Source organism: Cetorhinus maximus, chromosome 4 (genome assembly GCF_964194155.1).
Source record: "Cetorhinus maximus chromosome 4, sCetMax3.hap1.1, whole genome shotgun sequence".
NCBI classification, from domain to species: domain Eukaryota; kingdom Metazoa; phylum Chordata; class Chondrichthyes; order Lamniformes; family Cetorhinidae; genus Cetorhinus; species Cetorhinus maximus.
The window spans coordinates 1,232,524-1,252,456 of NC_135882.1; the positions used below are offsets into that span (position 1 = coordinate 1,232,524).

The 19,933-nt window shown below is 44.2% G+C and overlaps 2 protein-coding genes across 10 annotated transcripts in view; one reads left to right on the forward strand and one right to left on the reverse strand.

Moving 5' to 3' along the window:
* Positions 1 to 315, reverse strand: part of nt5c3a (5'-nucleotidase, cytosolic IIIA) — a 32,049-nt gene extending 31,734 nt beyond the window's left edge. Inside the window, exon 1 of one of the 3 annotated variants that reach the window (XM_078539799.1) lies at positions 141 to 315. In XM_078539799.1, the coding sequence (XP_078395925.1) occupies positions 141 to 278 (138 nt within the window). In that variant the 5' untranslated portion in view covers positions 279 to 315. The remainder of the gene's footprint in view (positions 1 to 140) is intronic. The other 2 variants (XM_078539801.1, XM_078539800.1) reach the window with 2 other exon arrangements.
* Positions 316 to 3,626: 3,311 nt separating this feature from the next.
* bbs9 (Bardet-Biedl syndrome 9) overlaps positions 3,627 to 19,933 on the forward strand; it is a 453,250-nt gene continuing 436,943 nt past the window's right edge. For all 7 annotated transcript variants that reach the window (XM_078539791.1, XM_078539787.1, XM_078539785.1 and 4 more), the window contains exons 1-4: positions 3,627 to 3,736; positions 10,527 to 10,649; positions 13,079 to 13,229; positions 18,866 to 18,930. In XM_078539791.1, coding sequence (XP_078395917.1) covers positions 10,544 to 10,649; positions 13,079 to 13,229; positions 18,866 to 18,930 — 322 coding nt within the window. In that variant the 5' untranslated portion in view covers positions 3,627 to 3,736; positions 10,527 to 10,543. The remainder of the gene's footprint in view (positions 3,737 to 10,526; positions 10,650 to 13,078; positions 13,230 to 18,865; positions 18,931 to 19,933) is intronic.

Sequence of the window (19,933 nt, forward strand, 5' to 3'; positions counted from 1 at the left end):
CACGGCCTTTGTGACTTGGGCAGCGGCCGGAGGCCTCAAGCCGGCGCCGGGTAAACAGCCCCCTCTCCGCCGGGGGCTATGTCCCGGAACAACCCCCTCCCCTTCCCGGGGCTCAGTCCCGGGTCAACCCGCTCACCCACCATCTCGATGATCTTGGTCTTGCGGCCCGCTTTTTTCTTCATGGTAAATATATATTGCGCTAACACGGCGCCTCCGAACAGGACACAAACACCAGCTCCGGCCACCGCGCCCAGCTTCACCACCGCCACTCGGTCCATCCGTGCCAGCCCCGCCCGCCAGTCACAGCGCGCCTGCGCAGAGACCTGCCCTCCAGCCACATTGCGCCTGCGCAGAGCTGGGCGCCTCTCGGCTGTCGCAGTGCGCACGCGCATACCCCTGCCCTCCAGCCGCAGCGCGCCTGCGCTGATCTAGGTCAAGCCCGAGGGCGGGCGGCGCGACCGCGCGAAGATGGCTTTGGTGAGGCGCCTTCTGCCCGGCTGAGGTTGTGTCAAAAAATAAAAACAAAAAACTGTGGAAGCTGGAAATTCAAAACAAAAACAGAATTACCTGGAAAAGCTCAGCAGGTCCGGCAGCATCGGCGGAGAGGGATAACGTTAACGTTTCGAGTCCTCATGACTCTTCAGCAGAACTGAAGGGTTGAAAGGTCATGAGGACTCGAAGCGTTAACTTTATCCCTCTCCGCAGATGCTGCCGGACCTGCTGAGCTTTTCCAGGTATTTCTGTTTTTGTTGAGGTCGTGTCAGCTTTGGGCCTAGTGGAAAATGCCGGGATGGGGTGACCGCTTGGCTATTTGACCTGACCTGACCTGCCTTGTCCCTGTGTCTGTGGAAGAGTGATTGACCTGGTCCCATTTACTAGCCTTTTCCACAGCTCTGCAAATATTTTCGCTTCAATCCAATTCCTTTTCAATTGTAATCGATCAAAACACTGCGGATGCTGGAAATGTGAAATAAAAACAGAAAATGCTGGAACAACCCAGCAGGTTTGGCAGCGTCTGTGGAGAAAGAAACAGTTAACCCGCCTAGTCTAATCTGACTTCATTGGAACCCTTTCGATTGTACCAGCCTCCATCACACTCTAAGGCAGCGCCATCCAAATCGGTGTAGAAAAATGTTTTTCCTCATGCTGCATTTCATTCTTTTGCCTTAAATTGGTGTCCTTTGGTTCTCGACTCTTCCACTAAAGGGAACAGTTATCTACTCTGTCCAGACCTGCATGATTTTGAACAAATCTATTAAAACTTCTATCAACCTTCTCTAAAGAAAACATACCCACTGTTTCCAATCTACCCACATAACTGAAGTTCCTCATCCCTAGAGCCATTCTTGTGAATCTTTCATGCACCAATACCTTCACATCCTTCCTCAAGTGTGGTGCCCATAATTGGACACAATACTACAATTGAGGCCGATCCAGTGTTTCATACAGGCTTGTCACAACTTCCTTGCCTTTGTACTCTATGCCCCTATGTATAAAGCCCAGGATCCTAAATATTTTATTAACTGCTTCCTACTTCTAAAGACCTCCTTTGGTGGTGTAATGATTGTTTAATTTATTATGTTCTGCTTAGCTTTAAGCAATTTATGCTTCAAAAGTGAGGGGCATGGACAGGGTGGATGGGGAGCAGCTGTTCCCCTTAGTTGAAGGGTCAGTCACAAGGGGGCATAAGTTCAAGGTGAGGGGCAGGAGGTTTAGGGGGGATGTGAGGAAAAACCTTTTTACCCAGAGGGTGGTGATGGCCTGGAATGCACTGCCTGGGAGGGTGGTGGAGGTGGGTTGCCTCACATCCTTTAAAAAGTACCTGGATGAGCACTTGGCATGTCATAACATTCAAGGCTATGGGCCAAGTGCTGGTAAATGGGATTAGGTAGGTAGGTCAGGTGTTTCTCATGTGTCGGTGCAGACTCGATGGGCCGGAGGGCCTCTTCTGCACTGTGATTCTGTGAAAAGTAATTGATATTTAACTTAAAAAAGGTACTGTTAGAAATGATTATTTGTTGTAATTTCTCCAAATGTTTTCTCAACAAGGGAGGTTATGCTGGAACTGTATAAAACGCTGGTTAGGTCACAGCTAGAGTATTGCGTGCAGTTGTGGAATCCGCATTATCGGAAGCATGTGATTGCACTGGAGAGAGTGCAGAGGAGATTTACCAGGATGTTGCCTGGGCTGGAGAGTTTTAGTTATGAGGAGAGATTGGATAGACTGGGGTTATTTTCCATGGAATAGAAGGAGATTGAAGGGGGACATGATTGATGTGTATAAAATTATGAGGGGCATAGATAGGCTAGACAGGAAGGAACTTTTCCCCTTGGTGGAGGGATCAATAACCAGGGGGCACAGGTTTAAGGTAAGGGGCAGGAGGTTTAGAGGGGATGTGAGGAAGAATTTTTTCACCCAGAGGGTGGAGGGAATCTGGAACTCACTGCCTGAAAGGGTGGTAGAGACAGAAGTCCTCATAATGTTTAAGAAGTATTTGGATGTGCACTAGCGATGCCATGGCATACAAGGCTGTGGACCTAGTGCTGGAAAATGGGATTAGAACAGTTAGGTACTTGTTTGACTGGCACAGACTTGATGGGCCGAAGGGCCTTTTTCTGTACTGTAGACCTCTATGACTCTATGCTCCTATTTGTCATATTGACTGGAACACATGAAGCCTGAAGATGAAACCCATTCCTTCCCCCATTTGGAGGTCAGCATCAAAACCCCATTTAAACACGTGGAAATCAGCAGTTTATGTTAAGACTGGATCCTGCTCTCTTGCCCACATGTCTGTCCTTGGGCTGCTGCATTGTTCCAGTGAAGCCCAACGCAAACTGGAGGAACAGCACCTCATCTTCAGACTAGGCACTTTACAGCCTTCCGGGCTGAATATTGAATTCAACAACTTTAGATCTTAAACTCCCTCCCCCCATCCCCACCCTGTTTCTTCCCCCTCCCTTTTGTTTTTTTCAATAATTTATATAGATTTTTCTTTTCCCACCTATTTCCATTATTTTTAAATCTACAACTAATACATTGTCAGTCTTTCCACCCCACCCCCACTAGAGCTGTACCTTGTGTCCTGCCATCCATTCTTAATTAGCACTTTTCTTAGATAATATCACCACCTTCAACACCTCTTTGATCCTTTTGTCTGTGACATCTTTTGATTATCTGCTCCTATCACTGCTTGCTTGTCCCTACAACCACCCCCCAACTTCTCTCCCCCACCCCACCCCCCCACCTTAGACCAGCTTATATTTCACCCCTCTCCTAACTACACTCAGTTCTGTTGAAGGGTCATGTGGACTCGAAACGTCAACTCTTTTCTTCTCCGCCGATGCTGCCAGACCTGCTGAGTTTTTCCAGGTAATTCTGTTTTTGTTTTGGATTTCCAGCATCTGCAGTAGTTTTTTGTTTTTATTTCATGCAACAGGTTGGATGGTGCCCCCGGGGCGTGCGGGCAACAATGAACTACAATTCCCGTCAGCCCCCTCCGGATCCGCGCCAGGAACTTCCGGTCCTGCGCAGTACCAGAGCGTCGCTCTCAGCGGCGCCATGACAACGGCGGAGCGGGCAGCGGGCGATCGATCGATCGCAGGCCGCACCGACCCCCGAGCCTGAGCCGCCTCCAGCGAACACCGACCTCGGGACCCGTGCCCGGGACAGGAAGCTGCCGTGGCCGGGGTGTGCCTGGTTGCAATGTGCCTGAGTTTGCGGAGCCGAGTGGAGGTGAGTGATGCTGAGCCGGGCCCCCGGGTCCCCCCCTCACTCTTTGGGGGCGGGGGGTTTAATCCCCGGAATCACGGAGAAGGTTCCAACACCCCCACCCCCTCCCCCCTCCCCTCAAACCAGGGGCGGCCTGAGCGGCAGCTCCATCATCCGCTGGGAAAGCTTTCCACTTCCATTTAAAACAGCGCCAGCCCGCTGCCAGCTGCCTGAGGCTGCAAAGCCGCTTTAGGCTCCACAAATCCTGGGGCTTTACCTGCCTGATGCCTTCATCCGAAGCACAGCTACTGTCCATATGTCACATTTCAGCAGCATTCAGGCACAGAGTTATCTCTTCTATCCCGCCCAGTGATTTATATCTCTGTTTATTGACTGTTAGCGGGTATTTGTCTTAGCTGCACCGTTTTGTAAAATGCGTTAATAAGTTTGAAACTCCTCAGGTAACTCCTGTTTCGCTAAGACAGCAGCAAACTAACTGCGAGTAGGGAATTATTGGAGCAACAGGTAACACGCTGATCATGGAAAGAACAGGGATAAAAACAAAAAACTACTCCAAAACAAAATTTCCAGCATCCTCAGTAGTTTTTTGTTTTTATCCCTGTGTTTAATTGACTGCCACCTCTCTTCAAGAAATGCCTTCCTTGAAGAAGTATTGCTTTGTTCTCCGACAGGATTTCCGCCTGTCTCTTCTGCCTTGTCCACCTTCATTGCTTTCCATTTCTCTCCCTACAACCACCCCACCCTCAACTTCTCTCCCCCCCTACCCCACCCCCCACCTTAAACCAGCTTATATTTCACCCCTCTCCTAACTACACTCAGTTCTGTTGAAGGGTCATTGGACTCGAAATGTCAACTCTTTTCTTCTCCACCGATGCTGCCAGACCTGCTGAGTTTTTCCAGGTAATTTTGTTTTTGTTATGGAAAGAACAGGAGGCGACCAGCTGGACCAGACTCGTCCTGCCTGGCACGAGTGGAAAAGTGACACAAAGCTCATTCAAGCGGGGAATGTTGCACAATATATTTTGTTTCTTCACACTCTTTCCCTTGGAAAATAACATGGAGTATTGGAAAGATTTTCAGGCTAACATGCAGACCAGGTCATCAAGTCCTGGAGTGAAACTTGAACCCGGATCAGAGGCAGAAGTGCCATTAACTGAGCCTGACCTGGGCTGCATAATATATTGAATGAGGTTAAAGTAGTTGCTTCCAGCATAAAAAAAAGGAAGGTTTATGGTAGTCATCAGTTGGCTGTTGTTAGAACCATATCTACAAGGACTATATTTTCTTTTGAAACTCGAAAGGATAGTACATTATTTGGACACTTGGGAGCTGACCTGCATTTCTTTAAAAGGGTCATAAGTTGAAATTGGACTGGAACAAACATGCCTTTTCTAAGAAATCGCATGACATCAGCTGAATGACCAGCATGGCAATTGTGGAGGAGAGCTATTTGTCTATTTGAACTGCAGTCACTTTTACTAATGGAAAAAAAACTGGTTTAAAGGCAAAAACCTGGCGATTTACTGGAAGTCACCTGATGGAGGAGTTTTATGTTCTGAACTTCTTGTTTTGAACTCAGTTGGGAATGAAGTGAGAAGGGGAAAGCTGCCCAGCTCATGCTCCTTGCCTTGCTTGAACTATAGTGTGGTTATCAGTATCTAACTAGGAATCCTCACCTCAGGGGAAGTTTTCTGTATTTGGAAACCCAAGAGGCTGAGACGAGAAGGATTGATCCAGCTCTATTTTCCTCCACACCGAAGCGCTGTTGGTGAGAACCTTCAGACGTCTACTGGGACTAGTGACCCATCCTCACAAGGGAGCACCAGATCAACAGCATTAACATCCTGTGAACTTTATTCTTTTTATAAAGTTTTTCCTTCAACTGTGTGTGCGCGTGTGTGTGTGTGTGTGTGTGTGTGTGTGTGTGTGTAGTGGAGCAGTGGGGGTATATGGAATTTTAAAAGGGATAGATAGTTACACTTCCGGATTACAAATTGCATGTTAACCAGTTCTTGCAACCTCTCTTTAAAAAAAACAAGTTTCATTTTATAATAAATCAAGCATTGAGTTTATTAAAGAAGCCTGGTTTAGATGTCTCTAATTCTGGGTCTAACAGTGGCAAAGGTAAACAATTGGCTATTTTGCTTAGTGAATTAAACATTTACACTAATGGTACAACCTGTGGAGTAGTGGAGCTAGATAAACTGTGCACTCGCTCCATACCAGTCATAACACTGTTGATATTGTGTGGGTCATCATCATTATGACTGGCTGTCCCTCGATTCGAGGATGATGTCTTTTCAGCATTGCAGGTTTCTGCCATGAGCCTTCAAGTTGCTGAACAGGTCAATTTTTGTCCCGCAAATCTTTGGGCAGATGGGGCAGGGCCTCCCACAAAGTAGTAGGATCTGGAGTGCAGGATTCACTTACTTTTCTTTCCTTCTCTGCCTCATCATTAGGATGTTGGGACTCAAAGCATGATGAGCAAATTGTCACCATTCTGAGCAATTGGTAGCAACTCCTCCCGGTTATCAAGGTCAATGCTGCCTTGCTTCAAGGAGAGCTTTGGAGTGCCGTTGAAACATTTTCTTTCTCTTCCCAAGAATATTGGCCATTTGAGAGTTGCGAGAACAGGGCCTGGCAGAGGAATGAAGGGATGTGGAGAATGGGTTGGAGAGTGGCATTTAAACTCAAGATCAGTCATGATCATATTGAATGGGGGAGCAGCCTTGACGGGTCATATAGTTTACTCCTGCTCCAAAACTTGTGTTTTGTAAGACAGAGAGATCAACGCACACAGACAAAGACAAAAACAAATTGCATTCTAACAGGATAAAAAATGTACAAGACGACAAATAACCTTGTTTTTGGCCATCTGGGCACAGTGCTCAGTCCACCGAAGTTGATTCAGTACATGTTTTACTTGAATGCTTCTGGAACTATCTTCAAGAAGGGCACACGCATTTCTTTAACAGTGGGCGGCAGTGTCTTGGTGGTATTCTCACTGGACTAATAACCTAGAGACGCAGGGTAATGCTTTGGGGACCTGGGTTTGAATCCCACAGTGGCAGATGATGGAATTTGAACTCAATTAAAATCTGGAATTATAAGTCTAATGATGACCATAAAACCACTGTAGTAGATAGTTGTAAAAACCCATCTTGTTCACAAATCCCTTTAGGGAAGGAAATGTGCTGTCCTTGTCTGGTCTGCATGCGACTCCAGACCCACAGCAATGTGGTTGACTCTGAACCGCCCTCTGAAATGGCCTAGCAAGGCACTCAATTGTATCAAACTGTTAGAAAGCCTATAAGGAATGAAACCGGATGGACCACTTGGCATCGACTTAGGCACCGGTAACAACAACAGCACACTCAGCCCTGTTGACTCTGCAAAGTCCTGCTTTCTAACATCTGGGGGCTTGTGCCAAAATTGGGAGAGCTGTCACACAGACTAGTTAAGGCATACTCACGGAATCATACCTTACAGATAATGTCCCAAGACACTACCATTACCATCCCTGGGTATGTCCTGACCCACCAGCAGGACTGACCCAGCAGAGGTGGCGGCACAGTGGTATACAGTTGGGAGGGAGTTGCCCTGGGAGTCCTCAACATCGACTTTGGACCCCATGAAGTCTTATGGCATCAGGTCAAACATGGGCAAGGAAACCTCCTGATTACCATTTGCTGCCCACCCACCCCACCCTCAGCTGATGAACCAGTGCGCCTCCATGTTGATCACAACTTGGAGGAAGCACAGAGTGGAAAGGGTGCAGAATATACTCTATGTGGGGAATTTCAATGTCCATCACCAAGACTGGCTAGGTACCACTATTAGTGAGACCTAGCTGGCTGAGTCTTAAAGGACATAGCTGCTAGATTGAGTCTGTGGTAGGTAGTGAGAGAACCAACAGGAGGGAAAAATGTACTTGACCTTATACTCACCAATCTGCCTGCTGCAGATGCATTTGTCCATGATAGCTAGGAGTAATAGTAGGATAGGATAGATAATAGTAATGATAGTAGGAGTGACCACTGCACGGTCCTTGTGGAAACGAGGTCCCATCTTCACATTGAGGATACCCTCCATCCTGTTGTGTGGCATGATCACTGTGCTAAATGGGATAGATTTCAAACAGATTTAGCAACTGATGACTGAGCAACCATCAGGCGCTGTGGGCCATCAGCAGTGAACTTGTATTCATCCTGTAACAATTGTGCTCAACCTGTTACAATCTGTAATCTCGTGGCTTGGCATATCCACCACTCTACCATTACCACCAAGCCAGAGGACCAACCCTCCTTCAATGAGGAGTGCAGGAGGACATGCCAGGAGCAACACTAGGCATACCTAAAAATGAGGTGTCAACCTGGTGAAGCTACGAATCAAGACTACTTGCGTGCCAAACAGCCAAAGCAGCAAGCAATAGAGCTAAGTGACCCCACAACCGAAGGTTCAGATCTAAGCTCTGAAGTCCTTCCAAATCCAGTCGTGAATGGTGGTGGAGGAGGCTCCACAAATATCCCCATCCTCAATGATGGGAGAGCCCAGCTCACCTGTGCAAAAGATAAGACTGAAGCGTTTGCAAGAATCTTCAGCCAGAAGTGTTGAGTGGATGATCCATCTTGGCCTCCTCCCGAGGTCCCCAGCATCACAGATGCCAGTCTTCAGCCAATTTGATTCACTCCACGTGATAGCAAGAAACAGTTAAGGCACTGGATACTGCAAAGGCAATGGGCCCTGACAATGTTCTGGCAATATACTGAAATCTTGTGCTCCAGAACTTGCCACACCCCTAGCCAAGCTGTTCCTGTAGAGCAACAACAATGGCATTAACCTGGCAATGTGCAAAAATTGCTCAGGTATGTCCTGTCCTCAAAAAGCATGACAAATCCAACTCGGCCAATTACTGCCCCATCAGTCTACTCTCGATCGTCAGTAAAGTAATGGAAGAGATCAGCAACAGTGCTATCAAGCGGCATTTGCTTAGCAATAACCTCACTGATGCTCAGTCTGGGTTCACCCGGGCCACTCAGCTCCTGACCTCATTACAGCCTTGATTCAAACATGGACAAAAGAGCGGAACTCAAGAGTTAAGGTGAGAGTGACTGCCCTTGATATCAAGGCAGCATTTGACCGAGTGTGGCATCAAGGAGCCCGAGTACAACTGGAGTCAATGAGAATCAGGGGGAAAACTCTCTTCTTGTTGGAGTCATACCTGGCACAAAGGAAGATGGTCGTGGTTGTTGGTGAGTCATCTCAGTTCTAGGACATCACTGCAAGAGTTCCTCAGGATAGTGTCCTAGACTCAACCATCTTCAGCTGCTTCATCAATGACCTTCCTTCCATCATAAGGTCATAAATGGGGATGTTCACTGATGATTGCACAATGTTCATCATTCACAACTCCTCAGATACTGAAGTAGTCCATGTCCAAATGACAAATATCCAGGCTTGGGCTGACAAATGGCAAGTAACATTTGTGTCCCACAAGTGCCAAATAATGACTATCTCTAACAAGAGAGAACCTAACCATTGTCTCTTGACATTCAATGGCATTACCATCACTGAATCCCCCACTATCAACACCTTGGGGGTGACCAAGGTGACCAGAAACTGAACTGGACCAGCCACATAAATACTGTGGCTACAAGAGCAGGTCAGAGGATAGGAATCTTGCGGTGAGTAACCCACGTCCTGACTCCCCAAAGCCTGTCTAACATCTACAAGGTACAAGTCAGGAGTGTGATGAACAACAACATTCAAAAAGCCCAACACCATCCAGAACAAAGTAGCCTGCTTGATTGGCACCCCATCCATAAACATTCACCCCCTCCTCCATTGACACACAGTGGCAGCAGTGTGTACCATGTACAAGATGCACTGCAGGAATTCACCAATACTCCTTGGACAGTACCTTCCAAATCCATGACCTCTACCATCCAGGAGGATAAGGGCAGCAGATAGATGGGAACACCACCACCTGGAAGTTCCCCTCCGAGTCACTCAGCATCCTGACTTGGGAAATATATCGCCATTCTTTCACTGTGGCTGGGTCAAGATCCTGGAACTCCAGTTGTAAAAGCACTGTGGGTGTACCTACACCACATAGACTACAACGGTTCAAGAAGGCAGTTCCTTCTCAAGGACAATAAAGGCTGGCTCAGCCAGTGAAGCCCACACCCCATAAATGAATGAAAAAAACTTGACGGTCCTCCCATTGAATCTAGAGAATGCGGTGGAGGCAGTGCTGATGCAATTTCTCCCATGCTCTTACTTTCATTGATGTGTCACTGTATCCAGGCCTCACTGCAGTAAAAATATGATGATGACAGTGTATACTAAGACTTTTCTTGACTTTCTGAAGACTTCGTTGTCAAACGCTTGTTGCCATTGTTTGTCCGTCTCCCACTCCTTTTTCTCCCTCCTACCCCTCTCTCTCTCTCTCCCTGCCGCCCTTTTAAATATACTACATTTATCTGTATCCAATCTTGTATGTGCCTGCGCTTGAGACCGAGTATGTGACGTTGCTTCAATTCTGGGTTCATGTGAGAATAAGAAAACCTTGTTTATTTTTGAACTCACGAAAGCTTGCTGTTGAATTATTTATTTGGAATACACACTCCATGGATCAGAAAAGATACCTCTTTCCATGCAAAACATACTGATTACGGCTAATAAGAGAGAAAATACATTCTGTCCATGACAGTAAAGTCAGTGATCTTCCTGTGATTGTTGTAAAGACTACCTTCTATGTCTCATTTGTCTGAGCATTTCACTGCTTTGATAGTTTCAGGTTGAAGGAAGATGTCTTTGTTTAAAGCTCGAGACTGGTGGTCTACAGTTGTGGGAGAGCAAGAGGAATTTGACCACGGATGCTTGTGTGTTGCTGATGTTGACAACAGTGGAAATGGTAAGTGTGATTGGCACCCGAGTTTATAAGAATATTTCAATCTTCAGGTGAAGTGAAGTAATTTAGTTTGGCTGCTTAAAGAAATGCATTTCTTAATTTGACATTTACTAATTGTAAGATTCATCATAGGGCAATGTAAACCAGTTCAAACATTTATTTTACAAAAAGCCTTTAACCTGAGCATGCTATTGCCCTCACACACAGATATTTACAAAGGAAAAGAGTAAGTAAAGTGAGCGTTGATCCTCTAGAGAGTGCGAAAGGGAAATTAATAATGGAAAATAAGGAAATGGTGGATGAATTGAACAGATATTTTGTGCCTGTCTCACTGTAGAGGATATGAATAACATCCTAGAAATGTGTGAATCAGGAGGTGAAAGGGAGAAAAGAACTTAAAACAATTGCAATCACCAGGGAAAGGGTACTGGGAAAATTATTAGAACTAAAAGCTGACAAATACCCAGGTTCTAATGGGCTTCATCCTAGAGTTTTAAAAGAAGTGGCTGCTGAGATAGTAGATGCATTGGTTTTAATCTTCCAGAATTCCTTAGATTCTGGAAAGGTCACTTCAGATTGGAAAATAGGGAATGTGACTCCTCTATTCAAGAAAGGAAGGTGACAGAAAGCAGGAAACTACAGGTCAGTTAGCTTAATATCTGTTGTAGGAAAATTGCTGGAATCTCTTATTAAGGAGGTTATAGTGGGGCACTTAGAAAATCTCAATGCAATTAGGCAAAGTCAACATGGTTTTGTGAAAGGGAAATCATGTTTGACTAATTTATTGGAGTTCTTTGAGGAAGTAACAAGCAACATGGATAAAGGGGAACCTGCAGATGTGCAGTACTTAGATTTCCAAAAGGCATTTGACAAGGTGCCACATCAAAGGTTACTAAGCAAAATAAGAGCTCATGGTGTGGGGGTGACATATTAGCATGGCTAGAGAATTGGTTAGCTAACAGGAAGCAGAGAGTAGTGATAAATGGGTCGTCTTTGGGTTGGCAAGATGTGAAGAGTAGAGTGCCACAGGGATCAGTCCTGGGGCCTCAACTATTTACAATTTACATCAATGACTTGGATGAAGGGACAGATGGTATGGTTGCTAAATTTGTTGATAACACAAAGATAGGTAGGAAAGTAAGTTGTGAAGAGGACACAAGGATTCTGCCAAGGGACATAGGTTAAGTGTGTGGGCAAAAATTTGACTGATGGAATATAATGTGGGAAAATGTTAACTTCTCCATTTTGGCAGGAAGAATAGAAAAGCAGCATATTATTTAAATGGAGAGAGATTGCAGAACTCTGAGGTACAGAGGGATCTGGGTGGCCTGGTAAAGAGTCAGGAAAAATTAGTATGCAGGTACAGCAAATGATTCGGAAGGTAAATTGAATGCTTTTTTTTATTGCAAGGGGAATGGAATATAAAAGTAGGGATGTTTTGCTACAGTTGTACAGGGCATTGGTGAGGCCACACCTGGAGTACTGTGTACAGTTTTGTTCTGCTTATTTAAGAAAGGATATAAATGCGTTAGAAGCAGTTCAGAGAAGGTTCACTGACTGATAACCCCCCTATCCCAGGTATGTTATGAGGTATGTTTGGAAAGGCTGGGCCTCTATCCATTGGAGTTTGGAAGGTTCAGAGGTGATCTTATTGAAACATATAAGATCCTAAGGGGACCTGACAGGGTAGTTGCTGAAAGGATGTTTCTCTGTGGGAGAGACTAGAACTAGGTGACACAGTTTAAAAAATAAGGGGTCTCCCATTTAAGACGGAGATGAAAAAAATAAAATGCTCTGAGTGGTGAAGGCAGGGTCAATGAATATTTTTAAAGCAGAGGTGGATAGATTCTTGACTAACATGGGAGTCAAAGGTTATGGGGGGTAGGCAGAATGTGGAGTTGAGGTCGCAATTAGATCAGCCATGATCTTAACGAGTGGTGGAGAGGGCTCCAGGGGCCGAATGGCCTACTCCTATTTCGTATGTTCGTATTCCTAGTGCCATGGAGAAAAGCTAGGTGAAGGAAGCACTGGATTAAGCCACATCACTTTTGGATTCTGGACCTTTGCTAAGAAAAAGCATTCAAAATGACTGCTAGGGCTTAAAGCCATGAGAAACATCTGATTAGAGGAGCTCTACACAAAGATTAGGTTACCCCTGTATATTAAACAGGATCAGAAACCCTCCGTAGGATTTCAGTTCATCATTTGAACCCATGGGATGCCCTGTGATTTTATGTACCCTCATCTTGAATAAATTGTAGCTTGTAGACCCTAGGTTCAAAAATTCAGTGATTTTTGAAAATTAATATTGGCCCTGATTGTAGAATTACTTGCAAATGCCTATTAATTAACTGCTTTGACTGTTTATGCTTCATGATGTATTCAAGTGAACAATGTCATCAAATTTAATCATTTTCTTTTGCTGTTTTCAGACAAAATTATTGTTGGCAGCTATAAGGGAATTCTACGTATCTATTCCCCACAGCCTGCTAAACCTGGAGCAGCACTTCATCCAGAAGAGTTAATTCTTGAGCTTGAACTACAGGATCCTATATTGCAAATGGAAGTTGGCAAGTTTGTCTCGTAAGTTGATAAAAGAAAGACTCGAGAAATGCAATGCTGAGAAACAGAAAACGTTAAATTGCCAAGCATGAATAGCATTGTGTTTAAAAACTGCTCATGAATATTGGGGAGGGTTGAAACAAAAGTATTTTTCATGTTTGTGGTGATGTGGTTGGTAACCTCACTGCCTTGTCCTCTTCTTTGGTGGGCAGTGGTGAGACTATTAGCTGAAGTGGCCTTTTGCAGGGTGGAGATTAGTCTGTTTTCACGACTGATTGCAATTCACTGAGCAGTCCTGGAACATAGAATTACACAGCACAAAAGGATGCCAGTCAGTCTATTGAGCCTGTGCTAGCTCATTTGTAGATATATCCAATTAATCTCACCTCCCACCTGCCCTTTCCCATTGCTTTCTGATTGGTTTTTCTTCAAGTAGCTATCTGATTCCCTTTCCAAAGTTGTTGTTCAATCTGCATCCTTTCACTTCACGCATTACAAATCATCATGTTGTGCATGTCCAAATGCAGCAAGACCTGGACAATATCCAGGCTTGGGTTGACAAATAGCAAGTAACATTTGCACCACACAAGTGCCAGGCAATGACCATCTCCAACAAGAGAGAATTTAACCATTGCCCCTTGACGTTCAATGGCACTACCATCACTGAATCCTCCACTATCAACGTCCTGGGTGCTACCATTGACCAGAAGCTGAACTGGACTAGTCATATAAATACTGTGGCTATGAGAGCAGGTCAGAGGCTAGGAATCCAGCGATGAGGAGTTTGATGGAATACACCCCACTTGCCTGGATGAGTGCAGCTCCTACAACACTCAAGATGCTTGCCACCATCCAGGACAAAGCAGCCTGCTTGATTGGCACCATATCCACAGACATTCACTCCCTCCACCACTGACACACAGTAACAGCAGTGTGTACCATCTACAAGATGCGGTGCAGAAATTCACTGAGGCTTCTGAGACAGCACCTTCCAAATCCACGACCACTACCATCTAGAAGGACAAGGGCAGTAGATAGATGGGAGCATAACCACCTGGAAGCTCCCCTCCAAGTCACTGACTATCCTGACTTGGAAATATATCACCGTTCCTTCACAGAATTACAATGCAGAAGAGGCCCTTCGGCCCATCGAGTCTGCACCGACACGTGAGAAACACCTGACCTACCTACCTAATCCCATTTACCAGCACTTGGCACGTCATAACATTCAAATCTATGGGCCAAGTGCTCATCCAGATACTTTTTAAAGGATGTGAGGCAACCTGCCTCCACCACCCTCCCAGACAGTGCATTCCAGACCGTCACCACCCTCTGGGTAAAAACGTTTTTCCTCACATCCGCCCCCTAAACCTCCTGCCCCTCACCTTGAACTTATGCCCTCTTCACTGTTGCTGGGTCAAAATCCTGGAACTCCCTTCCTAACAGCACTGTGGGTGTACCTACACCACATGGACTGCAGCAGTTCAAGAATGCAGCTCACCACCACCTTCTCAAGGGCAACTAGGAATGAACAATAAATGCTGGCCCAGCCAGCGAAGCCCATATCCCGTGAATGAATGGAAAAAAAACACAACTCACTGTGTAATTTCTTTTCTCAGGTTGGTTCTTTTGTCAATCACCATAAATATGTGTCCTTTGTTTGTTGATCCTTCTGTCACTTAGAACGGTCTCTCCTTGAGCATGTGCAGTTGAGAACTGGATTGTGATCAGGTGTAATACCTTATGGCTCAATCGCCTGCTCAAGATCACTGTGCAGGTGCACATGGCAAGTGGTCACATGAAGGGTGGAACTATACCACTGTACAAGTCAGTGCTTTCCAGAGAGGAATGTGTTTTGACCACAGCTGGTGTTAATTGCTGCGCAAACCAAATCCCAGAGGGAAATTTGGCTTATGGACCATACCCTTTTTTGTATTCTGAAAATGAGAAGAGGACATACCGATCTCAGCAGTAAGAGGTCCAGCAACACTTTTGGGATTTTAAAAATTAAAAATAAATGTTTTATTAACAAAAATAAAAGAAAACTTAAGTACACAAGATTGCAGTTACACAATTAAGGTTAGCCTTACAAAATATTCCCCAAAAACACTCTACTTGGTCAAACCTATAAGTAAACATCTGCAGGCAACACTCCCTTATAGATGTTAAGTATAAAAGAAATCCAGTAATATTATACAAGACAAACTGCTGTAGCTTCAATAAAGGCATTCCACATGACCTCTACCCTCTTCCATCTTGCAGCGGAATCCACTTCAGAAGAAAACTATTTGTTGCAGCCCAAGACTTTTCTAGCTTGACCAGGTGGTTGATTCAAACTGCATCCTCTCCCAGCCCAGAACTCCAGCCAAAGCTCAAACAGCTCCAGCTATCTCTCTATCCTAAGGTCTCCACAGTAACTCTAAAATATCTTTTTTACTCTTTGACCTCCGCTTCCATTGTTCTCACACTTCTTTGGAACTCAAATACTTCCAACTATAAAATCTTTCACATCTCTATCTTGTCTTTGCTTTCAGGTCAATAAAATATAATATCCCCACTACTATTTACCTATGGAACTCCTACAAGATGCAAACATGTTCCTTGTTACCTCTGACTCCCCTTTGATATTCAAACAAACTCTCAACTTAACTAAAAATGCAAAGGTTAGAACTAATCTATTTAATTGTACCTCAAAGTTAAACTTAACACTTCTATCCTTGTCATGTTTTAAACCCCCCCAGACATCCTGAATCCTATCAATCTCTTGCCCAGCTTAATTAAATCACATACCCACACACACACATACTCAGCCTTCTTTACAGAATAACACAATAGCCAGAATTTTTAGCTTGTCAGGCGGGCATAAAATGACGCATGATGACATCGGATGAGCATGCCAATGTCATCGCACACTTGCGTGATATTTCGGTCAGCGGGCGCGTGCAGGAGTCAGCGGTGTGCCCGTCGACAATTAAAAGTCCTATTAAGGCCATTAACAATGTACTGGAACTTAATTTTTCGCAGTTTGTCCAACCTTACAGTTGGCGGGCAGGCGAAAAGGCCAAGTGGCCATTGCATTTTTTGCAAAATCTCATCCACGGGCGGGATGAGGGAATGGGAAAATCCTTCTTCATTCTCCCCCTTACTGAGTCCCACAACTAAAGTGGTAATTGCGTTGGCTAGGGATGCAACCCCTCTTAACCATTACTGAAATAGTAATCCAGCTCTCTCCACCCTGACCCCAGCAAGCCACATGCTTTTGACTGTGCCCATTTGGCATATGCAGCCATTTCTGTATATCATGATAATGGGCACTAAGGCCTGAGAGCTGTGAACCACCAATGTATATTCAACTTGGAGATTATAATGCTGTTTTGAATAATCTGAACTTTCGTGTTGTCATGCTAGGAGATGAGGTGCTACAAAACTGTTATTTGTTAAGACCAGTAATGAAGTGAAATGAACAGCATGTTATTGGTCATTGATCAGCAGAGGGAGCCATTTTATTGCAAATGTGAACCAGCAGAATAGGTTTACTGTAGAAATACCCAGCTATTTATATCCTTCATTCTGGCATTCAGTGCCTCAAACATCAATCACCAATTGGTCCAAAGTTTAAAATAAATTGTCACAGTTTACCCACCGGATGATATCAACAATATATGGATCAGCTAAGTTCCCACAGAGGGCTGCCATTCTATCTGTTGATGCTGCTGTGTTTAATTTTACCCAGTAGCCCTCTATTTCACTTTTACCCCTGATTCAGTTGAATGTATAGCTGTATAAATGCTTTCAAAAATAATGGGCGTAAAATTGAAATAACCCATTATAACAGCCATTGTATGTTAGAAATGTTTCGAGCAGCCTCAGACTTGAACACATGACCCTATCCGAGGTTTCAATTCTGGCACATTTCCCAGCATGCAATGATGTTATTTAACCAGATGCACTCCCGGAATGCTTAAGTGTCAATCTGGAAACTTCTAATCCAGCCATGTTGGTTTTAAACACAGTGTAAAGTACTCGTGGTCCTTTGCTGCCATAGATGGCCATAATCAGCTGGAGTTGTGGCTATTTGGCTTAGAAGAGCCTTTTGCTTTAATTGATATGTTTTTGATATAAACACCACCACATAGTCACATAGCGACTTTAATGTAGAAAAACTTTCCAAGGCGCTTTGCAGAAGTGTACATAGCCAAAGCTGGAGTCTGAGCCAAAGAAGGAGATGTTATGAGGGGTGATTAAAAGCTTGATCACAGAGGTGGATCTTAAAAGGAGGAGAGGAAGATGGAGAAGCAGAGAGAAAATTCCAAGTTGTGGGCTCTAGGTTGTGGTAGAGAAAACAGAGCAGATGCACAAGAGGTTAGAGGTTGGATGAATGTAGACTTCGGTGAGGAGGTTTGTGGGATTCGGGCAAGTCACAAAGATAGGTGGGTCTGAGGCCTTGTAAAACTTTATTCTCTCTGCCCTATCCCACATCGCCACCACCATTTCTGAACTCGATGGCTCTTTGGGCCCCTAATACTTGCAATTTAAAATTCTCACCCTTAGGGCCTTGCTGCAAATGGGAATGGATTGCTTCATTATCTAATCAATTGTGAATGGAGCTGACCCAAATGTCTGCAAACAGCTCCACCTCTGACTTTATGATGAAGAGAAGGTCATTGATACACATGGAAATATTTACACCTTGGATGCTGCATAGCAGATAGTTGAAATAATCTAATTTTCTTCACCAACAGCTACTCTTTTGATTTAGCAGCAGTAGATGATGCTTTGATTGGTGGATCTTTCTAGAATTCTCCCTGTTTCTCATGAAGGAACTCTCCCTGTTTCTCCTCCTCCTGATGTACTGGTGTGTAGAGGATATGATGTAACAAAAGATGACACATGTTGTAGGGTCTTTTTTTTCACTATTGGCTGCCCTTTGTGCATCATGTTGGTTTTTCAGGGTTGGGAAGGTGCAAGTTATATCACTTTCAGACTGATGCTGCTCCAAGGTTAGGTTGGCCCTTCTACACCATGGAGGAAGTGGGAGAATGATGAGGGAATCATACAACACAAAAATATGCCATTGTGTCTGTGCCAGCTGTTTGAAAGAACTATCCAATTAGTCCCACTCACCTTCTGTTTCCCCACAGCCCTGAAAATATTCCATTTTCAAATATATATCCCTTTCCCCTTTTGAATGTTGCCATTGAATCTGCTTCTACCACTTATTTAGGCAGTGTATTTAGGCAGTGTATTTAGGCAGTATATTTCATATTATAACCAATCATGTAGGGATGCCTTTACACTGATATCACAGAACATCTTAAATGGAAGAGAAGTCCTCAAGTAATTTGGACAGTCTGCTTTAAGAATGTATGAAGAATAGTCATTACAGGGTCATCTTGATTTTTTACAAAGTAGGAAATCCTCTCTTTAGCTACAGGTTCCTATTTTTCAAGTGAAAGTGGCATTATTTGCTCTATCTCTGTATAGACTTTTTACAGTTTAAAACTTACTGATTTAGGTGACAGAATGGGGTTTGCCTCTTTTCCGGATCCTGGTGTTTGCCCCCGGTTGATAATTATCTGACTGACATATAAGGAATATATGTTTTTTTTTTTAGCCTTGAGATGTTTGTAGTTAAATAAGTTTGCTTATTCTTTCAGAGGTACAGAACTACTCCACCTGGCTGTTTTGCATCCAAGAAAGCTGTCTGTCTATGCTTTCTCAGGTAGTACAAACTGTTTTACATTTTACCTTGCTTGTGTGGGAACTTCTTTATTCTTACAGTTAAACATTATTGATTTTTCTTTGAGTTTAAGTTGAGAAATCCCAACTCTCCTCATACTGATGAAAAACGGTGGTAATAGTTGCGAGATCTCGGAATGTGTGGGCCAATAGAGAACACGGTTATTGGCAAACAGGACATCATAACTGATAACTTCTTCAATTATGGTCATTGTTTTTAGTTAGCACAAGCTGAACAGCTTTCCATACCTATTAATCCAGATGTACACTCCCTCCTGGACTTCTTCAAAATGGTGGTGGAGGGGAGAGCAGGAAGGTGGAATAATAGGAAACTGAAGAGTGCGATTGCCAGAACACACCCCAGTGTCACTCCATTGAGTTTTCATGTATTCACCTTGTTCTCTGTTTGGCTTTGTTCATTATAGATCTATTCACAAACCCGTGGTATTGGTAGATTTAATTCAGAAGTTAGAATTTTGAGAATACGCTACAATGTGGACTCTCAAAACATGTTGTCCAAGTAAAGTCAGGCAACAAATTGATTTTAATTTCTCAGCTTCTAGTTCTTCAACTTAAACATACTCGGCCTATGATCCACATTTAGATTGCATTGTAGGTCATTAACCAAAAAATGCAGAGCAGGTCTCAGTGTGGAGTAGTTGCAATAAAGCACCAGAATAATGAGTTGATTCCTTGAGACGTCTGAAATATTAGGCTTAATCTTACATCTGCTTTGAGGCAGAGTAAATGCAGGAAATGGGCATGTACAGTTCTTTAGCCCAAGATGGAGCCATTTTCATGAGCCAAGATGCGATTGAACACGATTTGATGGATGTAAAAAGACAAAGAAATTTGGGTGTTACGCAATTACGTCGAAAACATTTGAGCCTGAGTTTTCTCGATCGTTTACTCTGGGTTTTTTGCTTCATGCTTCGATCATACATGTCTCTGGGCACACACAGACAAGAACCTCCACCCCAGGATCT